This window comes from Lacerta agilis, chromosome 12 (assembly GCF_009819535.1).
Source record: "Lacerta agilis isolate rLacAgi1 chromosome 12, rLacAgi1.pri, whole genome shotgun sequence".
In the NCBI taxonomy this organism is placed as follows: Eukaryota; Metazoa; Chordata; class Lepidosauria; order Squamata; family Lacertidae; genus Lacerta; species Lacerta agilis.
Window position 1 is genome coordinate 9,258,212 of NC_046323.1, and position 27,632 is coordinate 9,285,843.

A 27,632-nucleotide genomic window follows, 5' to 3' on the forward strand; every position below is an offset into this window, starting at 1 on the left:
GCAGGGTTTTTAGAAGAATACTGCCATAGATTTAGACTTAAATACTTGGTGGACAGAAAGCACTTCCAAGTGTGCTCATATTATTTTAATTAACAGTGGCCCAATCCTTTAATGGTACAAGAGGCACAAGATAGAATCAGATATTACGTTCTACTGAACCAGTGTTTGTTGCTAAAGGAGAAATATCTACACAGAACTGTTTTTCAGGTCTAGAACATTCATTGCACTGTCTAAAATTATCCCCATGGAAACAGCTCTGTATTTTTAGAAAGGTCTTCTCCAAGTAGTCAGGAACCCTTCATGTGTTCATTACCCCTTTAAAAATTCAGAAAGGGTTTAAATAAGTAGCCTACATCTTCACACTATGCTTAAGAACATTTTGTCCAAACCATGCTAATAGCCAACTTCTGCAACTGCATCCTGGTTGCTCATGGCTATTCAAATTCTTGAAATAACACGAAACAGTGTAGCACAAAAATCAGTCATGTGATTTTTTTTTAAGGCCAGCAAATTTCTTATGGCATAAGCTTTTGTGGACTAAAAAATAATTTAAAAATAATACTCTGAGCACTTGAGTTTCACATTTTGAACTCACTTAACTCATTGTCTTTGCTCACTTCCTTACTATAAAGGGTTTTCTGCCTCCTCTCTGCAGATTAGTACAGCTAAGATAAGTCCCGCCTGTGTTTAGCTGAGCTTACTCTCACGTTACTGTGCACAGGAGACTGATTCCTGAGAAAAGTTATCCTAGCCTGTAGCCACTGTGGGTTGGGGAACTGTGGAAAGCGGTGTGATCTGGGGCCCATTCAGACTGCTGTTTTTGTATGCAGCAACATTAAAACATTAATAGTGTGTTTGAAGAGAATTCATACTGGATCGTACACAGACATCACCCTGCTTCATCAGTTCTGTATTCATTCCCCAACGCTCCTGTATTATTACATCCACACTTTAATTCCACCCATTCCATTATCTGTGTTTTCACCATCCTCAATTCCATGTCCCCTCACCCAGCTCAAGTAAGTTGTGTTGTAATACCATGCCAGCATACATTGATTTTTACACTGTGATCACCATGCTAAATCTTTCCTTGATATTACAAAATAAAAACCCACAGGAATACCAGTATCTGCTTTCAATTGAATGTATGTAGGAGTGGCTATGTTGAATTAAATGGAATTCAGCACATTGCTAGGGCACCAAAGCATAAACAATGGTGGTCAAGACCACACACACACACACACACACACCGTCTTCTGGTTAATTAGCAAAAGCTTGGCAGATGTGTGGATTCCAATAACTCTCACAAAGACAGTAAAAGTCTCCAGTAAAAGATTTACTAAGGTATAAAGCACACAGTCCTTTGCTAGCTCCCCAGCAAGGTACAAATTGTAGCTGATTTTAAAGCAAAATCTAGTTGCAGCAACAAGAATACACCACACAGTAAAAGTGTTAAAAACGAAAGCAGATAAATCTACATTTCATGATAAAACAGAAAGAAGAGTGAAATTAAACTCCCTAGTAGGGAGTAGGTGTGTCTCCAAAGCTTTGACCTTGGGGTTCAGCAGATAACACACAACCTAACAAGCAGCAGCTGTCCTCTATGCTTCTACGAGAAGGCTTTAGAACTGAAATGTTAGAATGTTCCAAAATTTTCTGGTTGCTTCCGCACTTTATGAAACATATTCCCTGGAGGGGCCCCCTTTTGTTTTCATTGTTTTTCTTTTGACTGTTTTACTTTTACAGGTAAAATAGTAAGGAGAAGCCTAGTATTTTTCCTGATTCCTAATAAAACCTGCTCCCACTTTCTAGTGTTCTGCTACAATAGCAACAAGACCCTGTATGCATAAAAAAGTGAAACTCGCAGGGAGTACCCAATCTCAAATGAACCCACCACAGGAAAGATGAATCCTGGTAACTAGAGGGGGCGGGGAAACAAGCAAACTATGGAGATTCTAATTGTTAAAAGAAGGAGAGGGGAAAACAGCATTTCTTTACGACCTCTGGGATGTCTGTGGCCTGGTGCCTAAATAGCTCTCTTCTCAATCACAGTTCTGACATCACCCATTGGCTAAAAACACTGAAAGGTGGGAGCAGCTAGGCTGGATCATCTCACAGAAATCACTTGTAAAGGGAACCTGCACATTTTGTTTCACAACTTACTTTCTAGGAGAACTGGAGACTTCTTCTTCTTCTTCTTCTTTCTTCTTCTTCTTCTTCTTCTTCTTCTTCTTCTTCTTCTTCTTCTTCTTCTTCTTCTTCTTCTTCTTTTTTTTTTTTTAAAGGAACCTCAGATTCTCTGCCCACTTGCAGGCATTGGCTCTGGTGCAGTTGCTCCAATTGTGCCACCAACATCCAACCTTGAGTATTAGATGGTACAGAGATAAGGAAAAATGGTGGTTTGACATTCTGGAGGATTATGAACTTTTTAGATATGTGGATTTAACAAATTATGGGGTTGGAATGGAGTACTTAAAAATAAAGTTTAAATCAGGAAAATCTCCTGTGGTGTAGTATGACTACTTTACAATAAGGTTCTCAGTGAATAATTACCTGAGAATTAAAACAGTAGGTAAAAGATCTATCAGATTTTTTTTGAGGGGGGGGGGAATACTAATGCGTTGCAAAGATAACTTGCTATCAAGGATATATAAGCTGCTGCTTAAATATAATACTAAACCTGGACAGGTGGAAGAATTCATAATCAAATGAGTGCAAAACACGGGTCAGAGAGTATGGGAAAACCTGTAAGGAGGGGGGGAATCATATAGGTTCTCTTAAGTATTTAAGAGATAATTGTTATATAAGATAGTGACATGCTGGCATATAACACCAACGATAAGAAATAAGAAAGTGATTGCTGGAAATGACAAATCAGAATGGAAATTATTATATGTGGTGGGAATGGCAATTAAAAAAAAAAGTTTTAAGGTGGAATGCAGCTTAGCATTATGGAAATTGTTCCATTAGCACAAGCATTTTGCCCTCTTTCTTTCGTACACACCCTATTCTTGGAGATTCTCCAGAACCTCCAAAGTGGATTTTGGAGGGGGGGCACAGGAGGAGGGGGAAAGTCACATAATTATAGATCTGGTTTTTATTTTTATTAAACGATATAGATGGGTTCCTTAATGAATTAACATAAGTAACTTATTTCATATATGTCGCTGGCAGCAGGATTATTAGTTGTCAGTAAAAAGGTAAAGGGACCCCTGACCATCAGGTCCAGTCGTGTCCGACTCTGGGGTTGCGGCGCTCATCTCGCTCTATAGGCCGAGGGAGCCGGCGTTTGTCCGTAGACAGCTTCCGGGTCATGTGGCCAGCATGACAAAGCTGCTTCTGGCGAACCAGGGCAGCGCACGGAAACACCGTTTACCTTCCCGCTGGAGCGGTCCCTATTTATCTACTTGCACTTTGACATGCTTTCGAACTGCTAGGTGGGCAGGAGCTGGGACCGAGCAACGGGAGCTCACCCCGTGGCAGGGATTCGAACTGCCGACCTTCTGATCAGCAAGCCCTAGGCTCAGTGGTTTAACCCACAGCGCCACCTGGGTCCTTAGTTGTCAGTAGGTGAACACAAATGATGCCAACAACAAATGAATGGATTCATAAATTCTGGGATTTTTGATTTAATGGCAAAATTGACTCACCTTACACGAACAAAAGGGGGGGCAGACAGAATATAGCTTTTGAGTATTGTACATTCAAATGGAGCTTTTAGGGTTTTTTGAATTACTCTCTTCAAATGTAGGATTAACAAATGTCTTAAAATTTAAGATCAGTGATAAAACTTGTTGAATGGTGTGTGTGTGTAGATAGATTGGGATGAGTATGTGTGTAAATATAGATGTGTAGGTATTTATAACAATGCAAATATGTACACAAATACTTAGAGCTTAGAGTCACCGATGAAGGAATTATCTGTCCCTGACCAACCACAGGAGAGGCTTATCTTATAGACCTTAGAATCAATACATTTTCAAATGATGTTCATGGTTTCTCTTAAAGTGCTCAGAATTCTTAGTGAACACTGCAGAAAGTGGTTATATCAGAACACAAAGTATATCTTGCATATAATTGACATCATCATAGAAATACGATACCTTAAGTGTTAATTTTCTTTTTGCGTATTGCTCTGTCTACTGCTTTCTCAGACTTTTGAATATGTGCTTTAAACTGTAGTTTAATTGAAGCTTTTCATGGCAAACACTGAGGAATTGCGGACATGTAAATTGGAGATCCTTTCTCATGGATCCTTGACTTAACTTGACCATCCATTGTGTTGTGTTGTTTTAGGGTACCATTAAGGATGCCTCACAATGTGAAATTTTCATAGGAACACAATAAACTTTCATTGAGTACCCACTAAAATGGTATCATTTGCAGCATATGCATGGAGTCTTTAATCTGGCATGCAATGCTGAAACATGCTTCAGGGAGCCATGAGTGGCCTTAGTTCATTGGCAAAAGTTTCTGCAGGGTGCCTGAGGTTAAAAAAAATAGATGTGTATGCACTTCAAACATTATGGTTTTAGTGAGTAATATAATACATCTCAAATATGTATGTTAAAATTGCAATGCTTGAATCCATCCATACCCAAATGTTAAATAATTGCTTTCAAAAAACTGTATTTTTATTCAGATGTTTTGGTTTTAAAAGAGTGAAACGGGCAGAGAAGAGAGACCTATGTGCTTTTGCAAGAATTGGAAAATGCAGAGCAAAGCTGTTTACTTAATCATATTAAAACCCATGTATCACATTTTCCTCATACAGGAACTATGCAGATGGCAACTAATTTGTGTGTTTTATCTTCCCTCCCTCCCTCCCTCCCTCCTTTTTTTCTTTTCTTTTTGCATGCTGTCCCCTGTGTTGGAACTCTCTATAGAGAGTAAGTTGGTTCAATATTTGTTGGAGCCCTAACCTTATTGCATGATTGATAATAACCTTTCCCCCCCACCTCTACTTTACTCTTATAAAGAATGTGTGCCGAGTCCAGCTTTTGCGCTTTACAAAATCCTTGCAGTTATGCAAATTATGCTGAAATATTTTTGGATGTGCTTCTGTATACTAATTAACAGACCTTTTTGGTTTTGTACTTCTACTGTGTGTTGTGGTGGTTGGCGCATCTTGAGTTTTACATCATCTAAGATCTGTTATTGCAAACGATACAGCAGGGTTTTTATCTCTACTGTTCAGTTTCAGCTTCACACACAATTTTCAGGAAATATTTTCAGGATGCAGTATTTTGCAAAAGCAGCGATAAAGTCAGAGTATTCACACTGTCTGTATTCACATGGTCACCATATGGCTCTCATATTGGATGCCTGTACTTTTAAATATATATATATATATATATATATATATATATATATATATATATATATATATATATATATATATATATATATATATATATATATATATATATATATATAATAATCATGGTAAGCCAAACTATGGCTTACTGGGGCTGTATTGATACTCTCTTTTTATATTTCCTTGCTAAATCAAACCAAGGCTTGCCTTACTGTGCTGTTTGAATCAAGACTGAAGGTTAAGCTACAGGTGTTGGTTGGCAAGGAGAGAGTTTAAACCACAAACCCAGGTTCAGACTAACTTGGCTTAACTTGGTGTGGGAATGTAATAAACCAAAAAGGAGCAAAGCAGCTGCAAGCTTCTCTCCACTTCATGGTCCTGGTAAGCCATAGTTTGGTTACCATTATTTGCAAATAAGGCAATTAACGATGAACACTGAATTCCTTCTGTACTCCAGTGCAGCTGCACTCCCTGTGTACCGTGTGAAGGGGAAATGTTGCAAGGTAGTTTGAGGCCTTGCTAGGTTGTGCGCACTAAATGTAACCGAGTTGCTCATATGTCAAGAGATTACGGTTGGCAACCATTGCAACCAACTGGATCGCTTTCAACATGGTTCAACTCAGTCACTGTCTGAAGTGCAATAGTTGCTTGTTGGTTACTGCTAAAGCAGCTGCATCACCTTTAAATGTGCATCATGGTAACCATATCATCTGAAACAATGAGTTGGACCCAAACTTATTTGATCTTAGATCCCATTTAAAATCAGCGTGGAAAGTTAAATATAGTTGAGTTGATTCCCATTAATTCAAGTGAGAACGTATGCCAACTTAAGTGAGTCTGGATCCAATCTGGTGTCTTATATTAGTGCTATTTTTATTGTATTTTTTCAAGGAGCAGAAGATACTAGGAAACTAAGCTGCTTTATTTGGACCTATTTAAATAGAACACCAACACATAGTAGTTGCTTGTACTTCTGCTGCTTGTCACAGATGTAGGGCTCTCGATCCAGTGTCCTGAGCTATATTGAGCCAGTGGTGCACACCAGGGGAAAAAATAGGAAGCACCCACTTTTTAAACTAACCAGAGGCCTCAGTTTTACTTTTGACTATTTTAGTTTAAACTCTGGCTAGTTCAGATAAGCCAGGATCAAACCAGAGTTTAAGATTTTAGGTACGTATGAAGACCGTGCTGAATCATGCCAGTGGCCCATTTAGTCCAGCATCCTGTTTTCTCAGTGGCTACCCAGGTGAGCCTGTGGGAAACCTGCAAGCGGGACCCGAGCACGAGAGCACTCCCCCCCGGGGGGGGGCTTTCAGAAACTGGTATTCAGAAGCATTGCTGCCTCCAGTCATGGAGGCAGAGCATAGCAACCATAGCTAGTAGCCATTTATAGCCTTAACCTCCATGAAATTGTCCAATCACAGCTGCCACACACTGGATCAGCGCCTTAATCAAGCACCACTACAACCCCAAGGTCTTGTTCCTGGTCATTCACCCCATGAGTTTTCAGACCCAGTTAACATTCCATGAGTGTATATGCAAAATTACGTTTTTTGCCTTTGACATGTATTAATTTGCACTTAACTGGTGCATTTACCATGTTACCACCCATTCACTCAGTTTGGAAAGGTCCTTTGGGGGCTTTTCACAATCTTTTTGTGGTAATGACCTGAAACTGTTTGGTATAGTGAGCAAATTTGGCTACTTCACTGCTTACCCATAACTTTAGATCATTTATGAACAAGTTATAAAGCACCAGTTCCCAGTCCTGATCCTTGAGTGACTCCCCATTTTCCACATCTCTCCATTCAGAGAACTTTGCTCCTACTCTCTGCCTACTGCTATTTTTTTTTTTAACTGGTTTGAACAAACTACAGTCAGAACTTGCCAGAGTTCAGACACAAGAGAGGACTCTGGTTGGTTTAAAATCAAAATCCATAGTTTCCAATCTTCTCTTCCTTGTGCATGAAAGAAAGGGGGGAAAGAAAGAGCCAGATAGTTTGCCGTAGCTTTTAAGTCTAAACCACAGTTTAGAGTCATGTCCAAACTAGTCCTATAACTGGAGGGATTGATGAAGAAGGCGTACTCACAATATGTCCCTTGTTAAAGTTTCAATATTTTAAACTTTAGCTTGTGCTTGAATCCTGTAGATCAGGTTTGGGGAATCTATGGCTGTTGGGCTACAGTTCCCATCAGCCAGCATGCCCAGTGATCAGGGATAATAGTAGTTGTAGTCTGACAACTTCTGGAGGACCATAGATAAGAAGATCTAGTGAACAGTTTTTGTGGGGACTGTTTTGAACAGAGATAGGAAATACATACTTGTGACCTATATTTTTCCCCACTGGTGAATGAATGCACAGTGGAAGCACGGACTGGATGAAATGTCTTGGCAGATCCTTTGCCCAAACTGTTTTGTCTACCCCATAGTGTCATATATTTCAATTTTTTTGTTTGTTAAAGTAGACAATCTTGTAGTGTGTTCCTTTAATGTGTTGTGCGTCAGGCTGTCCTGTTTGACTGTTAAATTAGTTTTCTGAACAGAAGGTGTAGCCTGCCGATTACACTTAAAACTTATATTGTACCTGCAGAGAATCAAGAAGTTTGAGCCTTGGAAGATTCCATCAGATTGTGAATTGTGCAGTTTCAACAAACTATTTTAACAAAGACTTTTATAAGCAACGCAAATTACATTTGATCATACTTGCTAAAGTACATCTTTATAAGAGAAGAAACTTGCACTCTTTTCACGCTTCACCACTGAATCTTTGTGGAAATTAGTTGTGAGTCCTGTGTTTCACTGAACTTTGAGGACTTGTCATGGCACCTTAGCTTTTTGCAACAATTCAATAAATCTGTTTGTGGTGTGTGCATGTTGTGTTGCATGCAACACTGAGTGGATTAACAGTCTAAAGCAGTGTTTCTCAAATGGAGGGTGGCAAGACCTCCTCCCTTGGGGATGCAAACTATACTGAGTGGTTAATAGTGGCTAAAGTGTTGTGGGTAGAAGAGGTTAGTGTGTATCTCTGAGAAATCAAGAGTGCGAACTGAGGAAGTGTAATTGACAGTGAGGTTGAGTTGATAACGCATCAGGCTGCTCAGCAGATTTACCCACCCAAAGAGGCTTCAAAATTGGAGTGAATGGGTTGAGTCAGAACACTTAGGAAGAGTCACAACTTTTTAACGTTTGAGACACACTGATTTAAACCATTTCCACAAAACTCAATACAACAGACAACACCAAAGCAGTAGTTGGGGGCGGGGGAAGTTGCGCCAGTCATCACAGCATTTCTTTTCCCAGTCTTACTGCATGAAGTACTAATTTTCTGAATTGCTTAAATACTCTTGAACCACAGATTCTGATGAAAGGCAGACAGAATGTTTTCCCGCTTGGCTGTGAATCATTGCCTCTTTCTGCTTCTGTGTGTGTTACTACATTCTTTTGTGAGTTCAACACAGGCAAGCGTCAACTCCTTTTCTTCCCTACTCTTTTCTTCTTTTCTTTTGTCCTTTTTTTCTGCCCCCTCCAGGTGTTCAGCATGTTTTTGGAAACTTTAGTTGACTTCATTCAAGTCCATAAAGAAGATCTACAGGACTGGCTCTTTGTCTTGCTGACACAGCTGTTGAAAAAAATGGGTGCTGACTTGTTGGGGTCCGTGCAAGCAAAAGTTCAAAAGGCACTTGATGTCACAAGGTAATGAATTCTTGACTTTGTGGAAATAGTTCCTTGGGGGTGTGGGTTGTAATGCTCTGCATCTTTGAGTCAGTAGTACCTCTTGCATTTTTAAGAATGCTTATCTTCCCAGATACAAACCAAATGAACGTTTAGCACCATAAGTAAAAAAGTTCAGAATTCAATGAGATGTCAGTATGTTCCCATATTCACTACATGATTCTGGAAGAATAGTAGCACATATAATTGAACTAAGCATGTGTAGAAGATTGTACCTGATAATATCTTAAAAGAGCAGGGATTCCCAAACACTTCATCCTTCTTCCTTAAGAGACTGAGCATTTCATGTCACCAACCTGAAGAACCTTGTCTCAGAGAAGGACTCATAAGTAGGACTCCGTTCCTTCTCAGTTGCTGGATGGCACCCCTGACAGTGCCAGCAACTGACCGTATGGTGGAAATCTTCCAGTACCTGGCCACCAGTATGAAGGAGTTTGGTGCCACAATGACACTAGCAAAAAAAACATCAATACTACCACAGTACCTGAAGGACCGCCTTTTTCCATATGAACCTACCCGGACCCTGAGATCATCTTCTGAGGCCCTTCTTCATGTGCCTCCTTGAGAGGTTCGGAGGGTGGCAACACGACAACGGGCCTTCTCTGCAGTGGCTCCCTGTCTGTGGAGTGCTCTCCCCAGGGAAGTTAGCCTGGCACCTTCATTAGACACCTTTGGGCACCAGGCAAAAACATTTCTTTTTAACCAGGCCTTTTTCTTGATCCAATTTACATCCAACGCCCTTTTAAAATGTGGTTTTTTTGTGGCGGGGGGGGGGGGGAATCGGGTTGCTGTTTTTATTTTATTAGGTATTTTGTGGTTTTATATCTTGATTTTATTCTGTGAACTGCCCTGAGACTATAGGGCGGCATATAAATTCTAACAACAACAACACTAGCTGAGCCATAGGGGCAACCAAAATAAATAATGTGCAAACCAGGAAAGAAGGCTGTTACTGGAATATATAGAGAGACAATAAGTTAACAAGGAAAACATTCCATGAAGTGATTCATGGAAGGTATTCAAGCCAAGAGCAATGTGGTAGTTAAATATGAATTCAGGGCTTTTTTTCAACTGGAACTCGCTGGAACTGAGTTCTGGCACCTTTTTAAGGCTGGGGCTGTGCAGCATGATGATCAGGTTGCTGCAGCAATTGTAGTTCTCCTCAAAAGCTCAACAACTTTGGATGGGCGCTCAGCTCCATCTAGAAAAAAAAAGCCATGTACGAACTGATTGGGAAAGTAGGAGCCACACTCCTTGATAAGTTCACATAGAGGTTGGTGTAATACTCTAGTATTGCTTGAGAAGCTTCCCAAAGGAGGCTTGTATGAGGTGCAAAAATTAAAGAACTACAGTACAACAAGCTGCTCACATGAACAGCCAACCACCAATAAATCTGTTTCTTTTTTTCAACCAGGAATAACTCAGTCTTCCTGCACGGGCACCAAATATATTTTGAGCAAAACTACCTGCAGTATTTTCTGTTCTCTCCCCTTTCCTTCTGTCTTTTCATAGACCCTTTAACAAACTGTTCTTTAACCCTTAATGCTGGATTAATTCATTTTTGCAGGGAATCTTTTCCCAATGAGCTCCAGTTCAATATTTTAATGAGATTTACTGTTGATCAGACTCAGACACCCAGCTTGAAGGTAAGAACATGCAAAGTTTTCAAAAACAAATGAGTTCAGTGCAGATTTCATTTATTAATATTTGCATTATTTGTTGCCTTCTGTGTTGCTGGTTTTCAAATAGTGGGTTTTGTTTTTGTAAAATTTCAGACAGTCAAGCCAGCACTGCAAGACCAGCTTCGCTCTTTTTGGAGCTCCAAGGTTTTTGTCTGCATTATTGTCTTTTTAACCTACTATGTGTAAATTTACATTTTAAAAACGTTTACTTGTATGCATCCATATGCAGCTACTAACATTTGCAAGGAATTCTGAGCATGCTTTCCAATTTGAGATCAAGCGTTATGCTTTCGTTAAAACGTTTGACAGTAAACTTTACAAGAAAACACAACAAGAACAACAAAATGAAGTATGGCTGCCTAACACCAAGCTGGTTATGCAAACTCACTCTATCAAGTCTGTTCTAATTTTATGTTTGTGATTTCCCAATCCTCATTTTACAGATTAGTGGCTCTCACAACTGAATTTATTCCTAAGCTTCTTGAAGTCCTGCTATATTTTGCATAGTCAAAATTAGAGAAACTGACCTTTATTTTTAAACAAGTTCTTATTGCAAACATTAGCTGGAAAGAAGTAATGCATTGGAATATATGAAAGACAGACTACTTTCCTGCAAATGTGTAGTCGTCAAAACTGTAGCTTTGGTATAAATGCAACAAATACTAAGAATTTAAACTGAGGCAATTTGGGAAAATAACAAGCATATATACAACTAGTATTTTTTCCTCTATCCTGCACGCAGTAAATGTACACGGTCTGTTAAGAGCTTTTCACAAGACGGCACTTCTTTATTCTTGAACACGGTGCTGAAGTCACACACCTACAATTCTGTTTGTCTAAAGTGCAGCAGAATTTTATTGTATGTGATAAAGAGAGTTTGAGTTTAATTATATCGGTTAATGGGAATCTTTTGACCTTGATTTTGCAATATTTTTCTGTTGCTTTGCTGAAAATGTGAATTTCTCTAGTTGCTCATTGATACCGATCCTCATCCCTTTTAATTGCAAATGGTACCGATAGGATTTTGAGAAGGTGTATGGAATTACTATAGGCAGGGGGGCATTATATGTGTGTTTGTGAAAACCTATTTCTGAAAATATGAAACACCAGAGCTAGAAAAATTTACTTGGCAGGATTTCTGTTGATGGAGAGAGGATAGTACTGCTTCAATAGCTGCCAGACTTGGGTGTGAGTGGGAAAGTACTGAATCTGAACTTATACAGTATTTGATTCCTGAATTAAGGGATGCAGTAGTGAAAAGCCCCAGATCTTCCATAATACACTTCAGTACATAATACCATGGATTGCTGGGTAGGGAGCAACAAGAGGAAGGTAGAAATAAGGTCATCCCTCTTTGCTCTGTTTAGCAGATATGAACCTGATGTTAGACCGTTCACAATTTGCTTTTTGTGAACTAGAAATTGTGCTGATGCCTTTGTCAACCTCTGATATTTATTGTAAATGTTGAATATACCTGTAGAAGGATTAGCATCCTTCTCTAACGCTTCTGTTGCTGACATTAATGTGGGTCACTTGTGCTGGTGCAACCTATTTTTTTAGACGAGTAGTAGTAATATGGAAAGGGAGAATAAGGATGGATATTTACACATACATACAAACACATACTTAAATGTCCTTTAAAAGAAGAATATTAAAAAGCAGCCCTTCTGGAACAAACCATAAATTCTTCTATTTCAACATTCTGTTTTCAATAGTAAGACCCAGATGCCTCTGTAGAGGTTCATAGGCTACAGCTCTCATACGTGGTTTGTGTCAGGCCTATGATATTCAGTGATATATTGCCTGCAAACATAAAGTGCTGTACTTAACCACTGATGGGCACGTTCTCTCTTAATTTGTCTACCACTTTGTAAAGATACCTAGTCTAGTAGCTGTCACGGCTGATTCCACAAATTTATGCATTGTTTGTATGTTTTCATCGGAGGACAGACTTCTAATGGAAGCAGGCAAAGTTAAGAGTCCATCATTGTTGGACATCACTCTAGTCAGGTGAAAAACCAGCAAGTACAAGTTGTGGTCTGCCTTCAAGAAGTGGCACCATCAGTCTGTTGCTTGGATCTTATAATTCTGGCGTGCCAGATTTTGCTGCTACCTAGAAGGCTCTCTCCCTGGTGGTTACTTGCTGTGCTTTATTTGGGAAGGGCACATTGAAAAGGGCCTTTGAAGATTACCTAAAGGTCCAAGTAGGTATATATGGGAGTAGCTTATCATTCAAGTGCCCTGACCCAAGCCATTTAAAGCTTTAGAGATTAAAATGAGCACATTGAATTGGGCCTGAGCATCAACTGGAATCCAGGGCACATGGCAAAACACAAGCACAATATGATTAAAAAGGCCAGTCACAGTTAACAGTCTCAACTGGAAACTGAAATTTCCAGATGGTTTTCAAAGGTGGCCTCATATACAACACGTTACAACAACCTTCACAAACCTGGTAGCCTCCTGATATTTTGGACTACAGTGGTACCTCGGGTTACATACGCTTCAGGTTACAGACTCCGCTAACCCAGAAATAACGCTTCAGGTTAAGAACTTTGCTTCAGGGTTAGGAACAGAAATTTTGCTCTGGTGGCGCAGCGGCAGTGGGAGGCTCCATTAGCTAAAGTGGTGCTTCAGGTTAAGAACAGTTTCAGGTTAAGAACTGACCTCCAGAACGAATTAAGTACTTAACCCGAGGTACCACTGTACAGCTGTCATCAGCCCCTGCCAGCATAGACACAACAGGGAGCTCATTAGAGTATGGATATTTTTAGTGAGACTTTCTTCATATGAGGGCTCAGTCGATTTCTCATCTGAGAGGCCACCTGTGTCACCACCGGACCTATGAGTACCCATAAAATGCAAGTCTGATCCTCTTCCTGAATAGGTTAAATACCATTAAACAGTGGCATAGTGTGGGGTTTGGGCACCTGCGGTGCTGACACGTTCCTGGATGGGGCTCAGAGCCCTCTGACACCGGCGCCACCGGATTTTGAGGGGGCTCAACCAGGCGCCTCCACAACAGGAGCCCTGCGAGGAGGCAAGCTGGGGCTAGGCCTTTTGGGCTTGGCCAGCACCTCTTTCTCCTAGAGAGAGAGGAGTGAGCAGCTCCATGTCAGCCGGCCAGGCTTCCCCCTGAATGGGCACCAGGCAGGTAGATGGTGCAGCGCAGTCCCACTTGGCTCTGGTGAGAGGTGGAGCCTGAACTGAGTCTGTTTGTTTGCCTTCATTGAAGCACCAGTTCTGAATACTCAGTACCTCTTCTGGATTTGATGCAAAGGGAACTGAAAGCTTGGTGTCATCAGTATATTGGCAATACTTCAGCCACTGGATGACCTCACCCAGTGTTGTATAGATGTTAAACAACATGGGGGATGGAATGTACTGTATTTTCACGTGTATTAGATGAGGTTTTTTTCTTTAAAAAATAAGTTATAAATTTGGGGTCGTCTTATACATGGATAGCTCATTGGGGGGACAGTCAATTGGTTGCAGCCTTGATGTGGAGATTGTCAGCGATGATTGGGCAAGTGAGTGTTGGGTGTGGCAATGGCTACCGCTGCTGCAATTGGAGGCTGTTGGTGGTGAGTGGGCACGCGATTGGTGGGTGAACGATTTTCATCAATTCCCCCCATAAAAGCTCAACAACTCTGGGCATCCCCCCAAAAAAAGAAGCTTAACCACTCTGGGCAACCCTCAAAAAGCTTAACAACTCTAGGTAATCTCCCCCCCCCCAATTTCTTAATTTGGAGTCCCCAAAAATAGGGGGCGTCTTATACACGGGGCCGTGTAACGTCCGATATCCCACTCAGACCACCTGTCCAGAAAGATACAATTGTCAATGGAATAATAATAATAATAAAACACAGAGGCCACAGAGAATCAACAGGGTTTTGCTTCCCTTTCTTTATTTGGCCATAAATCATCATGACCTTGGTAATCTGACAAGAAATGGGACTTACAGTGCAGACAGGTCTCTTCTTGGTGTTCCTGAAGCCTTGAGAATCAGTGTGACGGTAACATGAAGGTGCTGGAGGTGAAACAGTTAAACCAGGTTACCAATCAGAACCCAGAGGGGGTGGAGTCAGAGTGACAGTTCGTTGGCAGTTGAGGGAGAGAGAGGGAGTTAGTTGTGGGAGTGGGTTGGAATTGGGAGGTTGGTTGGAGTGGGAGTGAGTTAGGAAAGAGTGTGCGTAGGTGAAGTTAATGTAACAGGGAAACTGAGTCAAGACCAGTTAGGAGAATAGAAGCCAAGTAAATAGCTGAGAAGTGGTTAAGTGAGGGAGAGCTAGTAGAGGGCGTTATAGGTCTGGGAAGACACCCATGTTTGACATTGTTTGCAGTCGTTTATGAAACCACATGCTTGTTATAAATAAACATACGTTTGATTTTACAATTTAACTCTGACTGGACTCAATAGATTTACCAGGTAGGGACTGGTTGGTGGCAGCGAGAGAGGAGAGCGTGGTGGCACAGGGATCAGTCTACTGTGAAACGTCCGGGGACCCTGTGTGCGATCGCCACAGTCAGTTCTCCGTCAAGTGAACCCCACATTTGCTGTGAGGATGAGAAGCTTTGCTTCAAAAGTGGTTTGCCTTGCACTGTCACAAAGTTGCTGTTCAAGATACTTCTTGACATCATCGCCTTCAAGTGTGCAGAACTATTTGCATAGACCTTTGACTAGTATAATCTTCACTGTATTTTTATATTGAAAAATTTGAAGGTTTCTTCCACTCACAAAAATCTGGGTGAAAAACCTGAAACTAAACCCAAATATATTCAATTTGCTCAACTGTTAGAACTATAGAGCTAAACTATCATAGTACTCTGTGAACTCTTGCACAAGCTCTTGTGTAAAGGTTTGCAGGACAGTACTATTTTCTCTCTATTCACGGTTCTCTGGATTCAACACACTGATCTTATGTCTTTTTCTAAGCAGATTATTTCTTACAGCTTCTATCGACATAAAATGCAAAGAAAATGCATTTCTCTTTATCCTGTCAGGATACAACTGTAGGGTTGCTCCCAAGTAAAATAAATTCTCTTCCATTCTAACCTCCTGACTGACAGTTGCACTTTTCTGTACATCTATTTGATTCTCCTTTTTTTACATAGGTAAAGGTTGCAATTCTCAAATATATAGAGACACTTGCACAGCAGATGGACCCAGGAGATTTTATAAATTCAAGTGAAACTCGTCTGGCAGTATCTCGAATTATTACTTGGACAACAGAACCTAAAAGTTCAGATGTTAGGAAGGTATGTCATTTGTATGTTAAATGTGTTAATCCATATCATGCACTCACCGGTCACATCCCAGGGTCTGGAAGTGACTTGTTGGGCAGACAGAACCTGGATTTCCTGTCTTGAAATAGAACATTGGTAACTGGATCCAGGGTTATTCATTTCAATATGTTTATGGTTGAATTTTTTACTCCAATTAGATACTGTAAAGGATCCTGGATTCTTAGTGATAAAAAGGGCAGCTTAACCATTGAATGGATGAATAGAATATAGACTTGTCATTCCCTGTGTCCCTGTGGATATACTCTTCCATGGACTTGAATTAGTATGAAGCCAGTACACAGCTCTGTTCCTCTGATTCCCTGACCCCATTTCAGAAGGACCTGGTTTTGTATATAAATGACAGTTAGATTTATTGAGCTGGGAAAATGAGTAGTTCTTGACACTTGAAACCTATTTGTCTTAAGGCTGGCATATTTATTTTAATATGTTATGCTCTTTTCCCCCTAGGCTGCACAGTCAGTATTGATTTCTCTCTTTGAGCTCAATACCCCGGAGTTTACAATGTTGTTGGGTGCTTTACCAAAAACCTTTCAGGATGGTGCCACAAAGCTGCTTCACAATCACCTCCGGAATACAGGAAATGGTGGCCAGGTATTTTCAGGTTTTTACATTATTCCCCATTAAAATACTTAAAAGTATAATGATTCTAATGAAGGTTAAAGACGTGGTTGTCAACGGTCAAAAGTATCATTTGATAGCATGGCGGTGGGTGTTGAAATTGCCTCACTGGTTAAACTTGTCAGCTGGATTTTTCTCAAGCTTGCTAATATAAATAAAGTATTGTTAAATCTACTTTTTCTAAATTAAAGGCTGAACCATAGAACTAAGTGTCTTAATGGAAAATATCTTGTTCCATTAAAGGGGTCCATGGGAAGCCCTTTAACAAGGCCTGTTCCTCGCTCACCAGCTAGTTGGTCTAGCCCCATCACTTCCCCAACCAATACATCCCAAAATACTTTGTCACCAAGGTAAGAGACAAAATTATATCTTCTTTCACTAATTTACTGTTCACAAAATGAGTTTTTCAACAAATACAAAATTGATTAAAGGCATTTAAGTGCAATAATATGTTGAATTTAATGAGGGGGACAGGAATATTCAATATCCTAATAGTCTGCCTCTCCTTATCTTTTGCAATCCCCACAATGTGTAGCAGAATCCTCCCCTCCTTACTTAACACTGCATGCTCTCACATAATCTCAAATGCTTTGTGTCATGAACTGGCTGGTCACAGAGGAATGGTAGGAGGCACCAGCTGGGGGAAACCCAAGGGAAGAAGGCTCAGAGCCCAGGGAGTGGTAGTGGGACAATGATAAGTTGTCAGAGGGATAAGTCTGGGAGGAGGTGTCGGAAACTGAAGAAGTAATAGGATTTAGTGAGCGGGAAGTGTCTGTGGCAGAGAGAAGTGCAGGAGCAGAAGCAGGAGAGAAGGTTGGCTAAGAAGCAGAGATGAGTCAGGCTGGTGAAGAAGCCAGGGTGACTCCCCCTCCTGCTGTGACCATCTCCCCTCCCCCCTGGTCTCCCAGGACCAGGAGAGGTATGAAGTGGGAGGAGCAAAGGTAGGCATGCCAGCACAGTCTCAAGATTGCTTGGGAAAGACCCGGGAGAGGAGCTACAGAGAAGAGTTGCTGTGCTCATTAGGACTGGCACTCCTGAGCGGACCTTGTTTCTTCTAACTTCCATGTGATTTCTTGCTGGCTCACTCCTGACACTTTGCTGCTCTTTGGGGATGAGCCATGGCTCAGTGATAGAACAGGTACTTTACCTGTTTAAAGTCTCGTGTCCAGTCAAAGGATGAAATAGCTGTGAGGGGAGAGACTCCATCAGGCAAGGCCTCCTTCCACTTGCCTTGCTCCACCCTCTAGTCTCTGCTTCTCAATTTGTATTGTATTATTTTATGTACTGTGGCTTGCCATTGTTTTATTGATTATAGTGTAGAAATTATTTATTGTAGCTGTTGAGTGGATTTCTGTTTAACTTTTATATGTTGATATTATTTTATACTACTCTAATAATTGTTGAATGTTACTTTTTGGTGTAGGTTGCTTATTTTAAAGTTTTGTTTTATTATCACATTTTTGTATTGCTATAAGATGTACATTTTTTTGTTTCTTCAGCTTGTAATCTGCCTTGAGTATTGTAAGATAGAAAGACAGTATACAAATTAAAAAATGAAATTACAGTGTCTGGGGCACTGGAGATTTGCTGCCAGTCAGTTGGACAAAATGTACAAACAGTCTGCTCTGGCACTAGGCAACTTGCTGTTTTCCAATAGTTCTCACTTGAGAATTCATGCAGAGGAATACCAGTTAGAGGACTTTGCCATTCAAGTTAAAAGGAAAAACAAACAAACCATCTTTTCATTCTACAGTGCATTTGATTATGACACAGAAAATATGAATTCAGAAGACATTTATAGTTCTCTTCGTGGGGTGACTGAAGCAATTCAGAACTTTAGCTTCCGCAGTCAAGAAGATATGAATGAGCCAATGAAACGGGATCCCAAAAAAGAGGATGGCGATTCAGTAAGTATTTCAGTTAGGGGGTGAAATTAAAAAAAAAAGTAACCATGGGGCCATTCTGCCATATGTATGGCTGCTTATCAGAACACATGTCTGGGGGGTGGGGGTGGAGGAACAACTATGGATAGGAAGCTCCTTGATTCAGGCATTAACCAAAGAATATGAAACTACTTTAAAGCAGCAGTGTGGTGCAATTAGAAAAGGAGATTTGTAAACTCGGGGTCTTCTCATATCCCTTCACTTTGAAACTAAACTAATCTCTGTTAAAACCAACGCATGATAGGTTTACACTTATATTTTCCAATCAAAGAAAGTATATATTACTCATTTGTGTAAAAAAAAATAAAAATATGTTGGCTTTATGAAAATAGTGTGAACCTAGCTGTAAACTTAATCTTTGAAAGAAATCTATAAAATTCTGTTTTTATAATGTGCCCTTTTCTATATAAAAACAATAACTTTGTAAAATTGGTCAACCAGAAGTTCTACAGATCAGTTTGGTTTAGAAGCTTTACTGTGGGTATAAATGCCAAATTGTTATGCTAAGTGGTGATATTTTATAAGCCACATAAAAAATAGCTGAATTTTCAAGATTGCTAGTATCAAGAATGTGGGCCTGATATTTATGTACTACTAAAACAGATGTATTAATCTGCCGATTGTGTTAATGTGCTTTTGCATATCTGTTTGTCTCTTTCTATCTTTGTTAGATTTGCAGTGGGTCTGGAATAGTGGATCTGCGAGCAGGAGGTGGTGCCACTGATACAGGCCGAACAGCTCTTGACAACAAAACCTCATTGCTTAACACAATGCCGTCTCATTCTTCCCCACGATCACGTGATTATAACCCATACAATTACTCAGATAGTGTTGGTTCATTTAACAAATCAGCTTTAAAAGAGGCCATGTTTGATGATGATGCAGAACAGTTTCCTGATGGTAAATCTAGTGTTTTGCTAACAGCATTGGGGAAACGGTATATGGAAGGAACTGTGTGGGTAAAAACAAAGAATTGTTATTTCAACATGGAAAAACAGCAACCTTGGGAAAAAATACTTCTAGCAGGCTTCTTAAGGTTGAGTAAAAACTTGATATCCAAAACGTTGGCTTGAAAGCAACTAGATGTTCTCTTTATATGCAAGATGAGATTAGATTTAATTTTTTAAAACAGCTGTGCTGTTTCCAAATAGATTTATTTCAGCAGCTAAACATTTTACGGTAGCCTTTTTGGGATAAAGGAAACACCTGTGTCAGTGGTGTTTTACTGGCAAAATATTTCTAGTTAGAACTGTTGTGTGTATTGTCTAAACTTCAACTTTGGAAAGAAGACATACACGGCTACATTTGGCTCATTTTAAGCTTGGCATGATAGCTGCTTGACATAGATTTAGCACAGTACTAAGAAAGACTGTTCCATCAACACAAGCATTTCTTCTTGCCCTATGGAACAATATCCGCACCCTTCTGCCCTGCCCCTGTTCTGTTCTGGGGGTTCCCCTCTCCCTCCAGAGCAGATTTGGGGAGACTGCGGGGAAGGGGGTTCTTGTTGCACAAACGGGGATCATTGTGCTGGCTTCCACTAGTGCAATAATTTAGTTGAATACAGCCCATACATACCTTCATTTCTAATTTCTTAATGTAACATTGCTACTTTTCCCTATTCCTACTCCCCTTCATTTTTGTCTGTGTTTTTTATTCATTTATTTGTGTGCTTGTTAGTTTAGAGCAGGGTTTCCTTAACCCAAAATTGGGTCTCCAATTCTTTTTGAACTACAGTTCCCATCATCCTTGATCACTGGCCCTGCTAGCTGGGGATGATGAGAGTTGTAGTCCAAAAACAGCTGGAAACTCAAGTTTGGGAAATCCTGGTTTAGAGTATTTGAACACTGCTCTTCAGTCGAATGGGCTTCCAGGGCCACATATAAAGTAGACAAGTAGATGGGGAGGGAGGGAGGGGGAAAGAAACAGGTTCCAGATCTTAAACGTTCTGTTCTTACAATGCTCAGCTTGGGTACGAGCAGTTCAGGTAGCCTGATGGAACGGCCAGATGAGGAACAGCGGTCTCTCAGCATAGTTGATGGAACAGCCCTGCTCTCCTTCCCTGCAAAGCAGCCTGATAGCATGGTTGCTGCTATGTGATGGTTGAGGGAGAGCCACCATCAACTCATCTCTCAGAATAACTGGATGGAATAACTGTGCTTCACTGCCACCAGTTAGTGGCAATTTTTGTGTCATGTGTAGCTGAGATGAGTTATTATTGCACCATAACGGGCTCTAGGGAGGGAAGTGATTCCGACTCTAATCTCTGGCAGTATTTCTTCAAAGAACCAGGCTCCTAGTAAGTAAAGAGGTCCCCCGATCTCTGGGTCACTCTGGCACAAAAGTAGTAGAGGGATTTAGCAGAAATAAAATCCTCCAATCTCCAGGTTATGTATCCAAAAAAGAGTGTTGATTGCCTCTTATAGTGCCTGTGTGCTGTAAATACATGATCTGAGATGTACCTCAAATGCTAAAAATAGGAGTTCTTTTTAATAATTTTTCATTTTCCTTTTGTCACAGAACATCCACTGGACCATTCTGACCTGGTTGCAGAATTGCTGAAGGAACTGTCAAATCACAATGAGAGAGTAGAAGAACGGAAAGCTGCTCTCTACGAGCTAATGAAATTGACCCAAGAAGAGTCTTTCGGTGTTTGGGATGAGCACTTCAAAACAATTCTGCTTTTATTACTTGAAACCCTTGGGGACAAAGAGGTAACGTTTTAACATAGGGGAAGTCCAAACCGTTTATGTGTCTGCTTTACTTTCCTGCGACGTAATTGGATTTGGGGCAAACCTGATACACATATTCCCCTTGAGAATATCGGGATCACTGAAGCTTTAGCCCTGGTAGGACATTGAGCAGTGCATCCCAGGCAGTGTTGTTCAATGTTGTTGTTCAGTATTTTTCTTAAAATACCAAAATTGATAATCAGTACCTGCCTGGCATGGAGAGGATATGTCACAGGCTGCAGTAGAAGCTAAGGTCACTTAGGCAGTTACATCTTGCAAGTGTATCCTGTATTGCACTTGCAATGTGTTAGCTGAGCAATTTTACCAGTAGCAATTTATTGAAAACATTTCAGTGTTAGTTTTAGATGAATGTGATTTTCACCATAGAAGTTCTATCATGGGGAAAGATTGTCTGGATTCCTGGCAACAAATGTATAACTGCAGAAAGAAAGTTAATGTGGAAAAGCCCTTTGTTTTCAGAGATCCCAAAGGAGCAATTAAATACTTGATTCAGTTCTGGAAATATGGAATTAAGTTTTCATAGATCCACTGCTGAAAATAATCAGTTTGAAGTTGTGCAAAGAAGACTAAACAAAGTATGTTTGAACTTTCAGCATGCAATTAGAGCACTGGCATTGAAAGTTTTAAGAGAGATTTTAAGACACCAACCAGCAAGATTTAGAAATTATGCAGAGCTTACAATCATGAAGACACTAGAAGCTCATAAGGACCCCCACAAGGAGGTTTGTATAACTTATTTTGACTTGTTGTCCTTGAGGATGTGACTTAAGAATGAAAAGAGAGAAAAGGCATTTGCCATAAGAGTACAAAGCTACTAAATCTGTAACATTAAGTCACAGTGAACTCTAAGAAAGGTAGACTCTCGTGTTTTCGGTTTTTTAAAAAAATGTCTCCAGTACCACAAATTTTGTGGAGAGGAGCTAGTTCTCAGTAGGAACTGGGGTATCCTTTAAACTCAGTTTCAACAAGACAGGCAAACTATTTCCTATCAAGATTAACTGTATCACTATAATGCAATATTAATAAACTGCTATTCCTTAAGCACCTAGAGGGTTTGTATTGGTACTAAATGTTGAGTATTTAGGAGAGAAATTGCGCTGCAGAAAGTGTGCTGGGGAGACCACACATTCAAGAAGCAAAGAAGAAGTTTGTTTGCTCGGCTTTAATTACAAAAAAACAAAAACTCATTTTACATTAAATCAATAAGTATGACCCATTCACCAGGGTACTGAGAGGGGTACATGCTGCTCTTTATATACTATACCCAATTGCTGACACAGCTTAATTAACACAACCTGACAGCACCTGCTATGCTGCTTCACAGCTGCAAAACTAGGTCATGACATTTACTCTGGCCCGTAAAGAGATACACATCTTGTGAAACAATAATGGACCTTAATATATAAATAAACAATTCAACTCTAAAAACTTCCTTATTTGTATGTCCTTTAATCAGCTTTGCTTTTTACAAACCTTATGGAAATAAAAACCCTTTAAAAGTCACTGCCAAGTATATATTCCGCAGCAATCAAGTTTCAATTGTACAGTAGCTGAAAAACATGAATTAAAATTTGAAATAATGTGAATCTATACTGTCCTCTTGTTTTCTAGCTAGCTTCTTTTTTATTTTAAGACAACAGTATAACTACAGTATGTGGAGTTAAAATATTGATTGATTTACCCAAATAAATTGATTTAATTGTTTAGCAAAGCGTACTCATATTTTAAAGTTATGATGCCAAGTACCTCTTGGGGGAAATGCCCACTTCATTGAAATGCTGCTATCCTGAGCAAAAATTATTTGCAGTATATTTTCCACCAAGTTTTAAGGATGTACTGAAAATTGAACAAATGTGATTTAATTGCTTAAGTTTCTGCTTAATCTTTTAGGTTGTAAGATCTGCTGAAGAGGCTGCTACAATGCTGGCTACATCAATAAGCCCAGATCAGTGCATCAAAGTACTTTGTCCCATTATCCAAACAGCAGATTATCCTATAAACCTGGCTGCAATCAAAATGCAGACTAAGGTGATAGAGAGAGTACCTAAAGAAACGCTTGCTCAGCTCTTGCCAGAGATAGTACCAGGTCTAATACAGGTAAGAGAATATATAACAAATGAACAGCTAATAACAGATGAAAACCTTAATCATTTGTTTCGCAAATAATTTAAACCAGATAGTTTTTTTCCTCTGAGACTACTCAGTTCTCAAGCAAACCTGTCCATTTAATAGGTAGTGTGTATATTTATTCAGTTTCTGATTTCTTTGCCACCATATATCATTCCATCAAATAATTTTAGGAATGAGATTTCTAGCCCATTTAAAATGCGTTCATTGATTTCTCTTTGTGTTAATATTTTAAGTTTTTAAATGCTAACTTTTCTTGCTTTCCAGGGCTATGATAACTCTGAAAGCAGTGTTCGGAAGGCTTGTGTCTTCTGTCTTGTAGCCATTCATGCAGTAATTGGTGATGAACTGAAACCGCATCTCAGCCAACTCACTGGCAGCAAAGTAAGTCGAAACTTGTGACATCCAAGATCTAGTCTGAGTTCAACAGTTTGCCACAAAGAGGGTGAAGCAATATGTGCTGTGCCATTCTATATGTTACCCACAATACACCTAGCATTTAGGCGAAAGGAACTAGGAAATTGTATTATAACATGAGCAATTAAGTGTACTGAAATCATGGGTTTTAAAGAAAGATTGTAATATTGTATAATAAGAGATCCTGACTAGCCATCTCAATGCTGAAAGGCTGAACAGTAAAAAATGACTAAGTATAACCCCCCGTCAAATGTAACAAGAAACAATGAGAGCAAGCCACAAGAGGCCTTCTGCTTATGTGCCGCCTTCCTGTTGTTTGGTCTTCTGTGGCCCAAAGCTTCAGAGTTTCCTGTAGCGTATGAGCTTGGGGGAGTGTGGTTTGTTCAAACAATGGTTAATGACAGCAAGCCTGGATCAAATCATGGTTTCTGATTCTGGCTTATCCTCAAACCACCCTTCCCCCATGTTCAGATTGCACAGGAAACTGTGGGTAGTTTAAAACCCAAAACTTTCTCCTATGGAAGAGAGGAATTGTGGGAGCCTAAAACTTAGAACAGTGCATTCTTGTAGCAGGAAACCATGGTTTCCTTCCTATTGCATCTGAGCCAAGTCTTAACATCAAGTATCCCAACTGCTCACTTCCTGTAGTTAACATGTGTACAATACACCTGTGTTATGGTGAATACTTGTCTGATTCCTTTCCCATATACTGTACTAATGATGCAAAGCAGTTAAATCTTCACTATTTAAACTACAGCTCCATTTTACAACTCTTGGGAAGTCCCCACCCCAATGTTAGCCATCATTCCTTATCAAATGTGTTTTTTCTTGCTATTATTTTGCTTATAAACAACGTACAATTGCTTGGTTCCCCCCCCCCCCCCCCGACTTTTCTACAATTTAAATATGTCATAAATACTAAAGAGGACATTTACTGAATTAAATCTGCAGATGAAGTTGTTGAACCTTTACATCAAACGTGCACAAACAGGCTCTGGAGCAGGTGACTCAGCGGCAGATGTTCCTGGACAAAGCTAGTGATGCTGTTGTTCTCACAGAAGAAAAGACACATCAGTAAAAGGAAAAGTCTCAAACTAAACTTTTGGAACTCTTCATTTTTGTTGGAGGTTTTTTTTTTTCCTTTTTTTTTTCCTTAATGGAGGGCTATTCTCAGCCTGCATGTGACTGTTGCAGTTATTCCATATCCAAGGGAAAAGAAAAGAAAAAAACAGTATTAATATCACCTGATTGAAGCAAAATAAATTTTTAAATCTAATCCATCATGTTTTCTGTTCACACTCCTCTGTGTGTCTTCCCATTAATTTTCATCAGTGTTACTGTACATTTTTCTTTTTTAAACAACAACAACGACCACCACCACCACAAACCTAATTAAACAGGAATGCTTTAAGCTTTAAAAGCTAACATCTAAATTTCCTTGTTTTTCTTTGTCTACAAAGTAACATGACTTTGTATGGCTGTTTTTATTCAATTGCTATGGGTGTTTTGTTTTTCTTTACTTTCTTGAACATAAGAACAAAGCCGGACTGGTCTGAATTGCAACTCGTTTCCTGTACTGGAGTTGCATCCTCATGGGCATGTCTTAAGTCAGATAATAGAGTCTGAAAGCAAGCAGTGCCCAATAATTAAAAAAAAAAGAAAGAAAAGCTGGACTGATCCAGTATCTAAACACGGTTCACAGTTGAGTATGTTTGTCCCATATATAAAAATTCCGTTCAAACTAGGAGGACAAGTCAGTGCCGCCTATGTGGAAGACATCCTATTCAGAACACAGTGTTGCAGAACTGGGGGAATGTGACACCCTGATTTTCCAAATTCAAGTTAAGCAAAGTCACTTAATGGATATGAACCATTCTTGTCACCATCCCTTCCTCAAGCAGGATGCTTCAGAGTGGAGTGCTCTGCACAAGCATGCTCAGTATGTATTTATCTTTATCACTAGAATGTTTCCTCTCAACCTAATTACTGGAACTAATCGTTCTACCATTTTAACTCGCGTAGGGATATAGGACAGCAAGCACTGCGGAAAGCTTTTTCAGCAATGAATTTTTTTATTTTTTTTTTGCAAGAACAGGTGTTTGTTTGTTGACTTACGGGGGAGGGCTGGGGAAAAGAATCACAAGCACTATAGATCTTGAAACCCTTGGTTGAGGGTTTCAATTTGAATTGTTTGGGAAGGCAGCACCAAATTTATTGCATGGTTTCCTTGAAATGGTGTCATTGAGACCATCTGGATAGAGATGTGGAAATGTTTTCAGGTTGTTTCTGTAACTTTTTTTTTAACTTTGTTGTGAATAATGCATCTTTGTATTTATGGATTTCATAACTGAGAGAATGAAAATCAAGAAAATGTTCCCCAAAGTCTTCTGTTTCTCAGATTTAACCACCATCTACTGAGTTTCTTAGCTGAGAGATGGGAGTGAGATCAGCACCCTTCTCACAATGGCTAGAACCTAGATCTTGTGACCATAGTTACATAATCTAGTTTTAAGGATTGTGTTTTATAGGAGAGAAGATAGCAGTGCCAACGATTCTGGTTTTTCTGTGCTAGGCTAAGATTCTCTCTACCTCTCCAGGGTGGAAACTTTTGACTGAGCTGCTACCCATAATGTCTTGTGGGGGGGAAATTGTCTATAGAAATATTTTTTTATTTCATTTTTGTTCATTTACTATTGTGTATTCAAAACCCAATTCTTTTACCATGCAGCCAAATACCATTTTTAAAAGAGCTAATAATACTTTACTTGCTAATTACCTTGAAAAATTGAATACTTGGAGTTACATAATTTAATAAATTACTTTGACTTTGATCAGAAGTTGTTCTGACTGGGAAAGATGAGAGATGTGGTTATAAAAGAAGCATTTGCTGTTGAAGAAAGCTGTTTATCTGGGAAAATATTTTAGAAATATATGTAAAAAAAAAAGCAACCTTAATTGTCATTATTCGTCACTGGCTTTTTTTTAGCAGCTTCATCAGGAAAATAGTCTCCCCTTTCTCATTTCCATATGTGTAACATTCTTGTTTTCTACTGTTCTATTACATTGTGTATTTATAGTTCTCTGCTTACCATTGTGCATATACAGGCAATAAAATGTACATAACATTACTTGAAAAATTTAACTATGTATACAGCTGCATTTCTGCTTTATTTAGTGGTAGATCTTACCGTTTATGGTACTTTATTTTTAACGATACTGGTTTCCTCTTTTCTTTTTAGAAGGACAGACAGTTATAAAGGACTAGTGTTGTAGGAGTACGAAAATAAGTTTCTCAGATGTAAGTAACTCCCAGCTCCAAAATGCAAACAATAGAGACAACCAGCTAAACGTAGTTACAGCTGATTCAGGGGAAACAAAATGCTAATCATACTCAAAAGCTAGCTCCTTAGCTTCTGTTTATTTAGAATCAACATCTCGTGTTCTTTTGTCCCAGTTGAGCAAGAGGTCCACATGCATTGTTGATATGCTTGTGTGTACACAAATCTATTTGCATGGCCTTCATCTGTGCCCTATTGATCCAGAGCAACCAGTTGTTTTGTATGATCAGTTCCTTGAAACTATTGCTGTATTAGAACTATTATGTGGAATTATCCTGTAGAATTTCCTGCACACGCTCAGTATGAATTGGACTGTAGAAAATGAATAAGTAACTTAAGGTATCAAATTAAATTTTGGCAATAGGAATAAATGATAATGCTAAAATGGAAATCCCAA

General features: G+C 39.5%; 1 protein-coding gene across 1 annotated transcript in view; it reads left to right on the plus strand.

Moving 5' to 3' along the window:
- Positions 1 to 27,039, plus strand: part of CLASP2 (cytoplasmic linker associated protein 2) — a 121,522-nt gene extending 94,483 nt beyond the window's left edge. The window contains 13 exon segments of the mRNA XM_033164958.1: positions 2,731 to 2,733; positions 8,848 to 9,011; positions 10,618 to 10,696; positions 15,848 to 15,991; positions 16,487 to 16,630; positions 16,901 to 17,007; positions 18,411 to 18,564; positions 19,272 to 19,500; positions 21,121 to 21,314; positions 21,947 to 22,075; positions 23,244 to 23,450; positions 23,748 to 23,864; positions 24,849 to 27,039. Of these exon segments, the coding sequence (XP_033020849.1) occupies positions 2,731 to 2,733; positions 8,848 to 9,011; positions 10,618 to 10,696; positions 15,848 to 15,991; positions 16,487 to 16,630; positions 16,901 to 17,007; positions 18,411 to 18,564; positions 19,272 to 19,500; positions 21,121 to 21,314; positions 21,947 to 22,075; positions 23,244 to 23,450; positions 23,748 to 23,864; positions 24,849 to 24,935 (1,758 nt within the window). The 3' untranslated portion in view covers positions 24,936 to 27,039.
- The last annotated feature ends 593 nt before the right edge of the window (positions 27,040 to 27,632 follow it).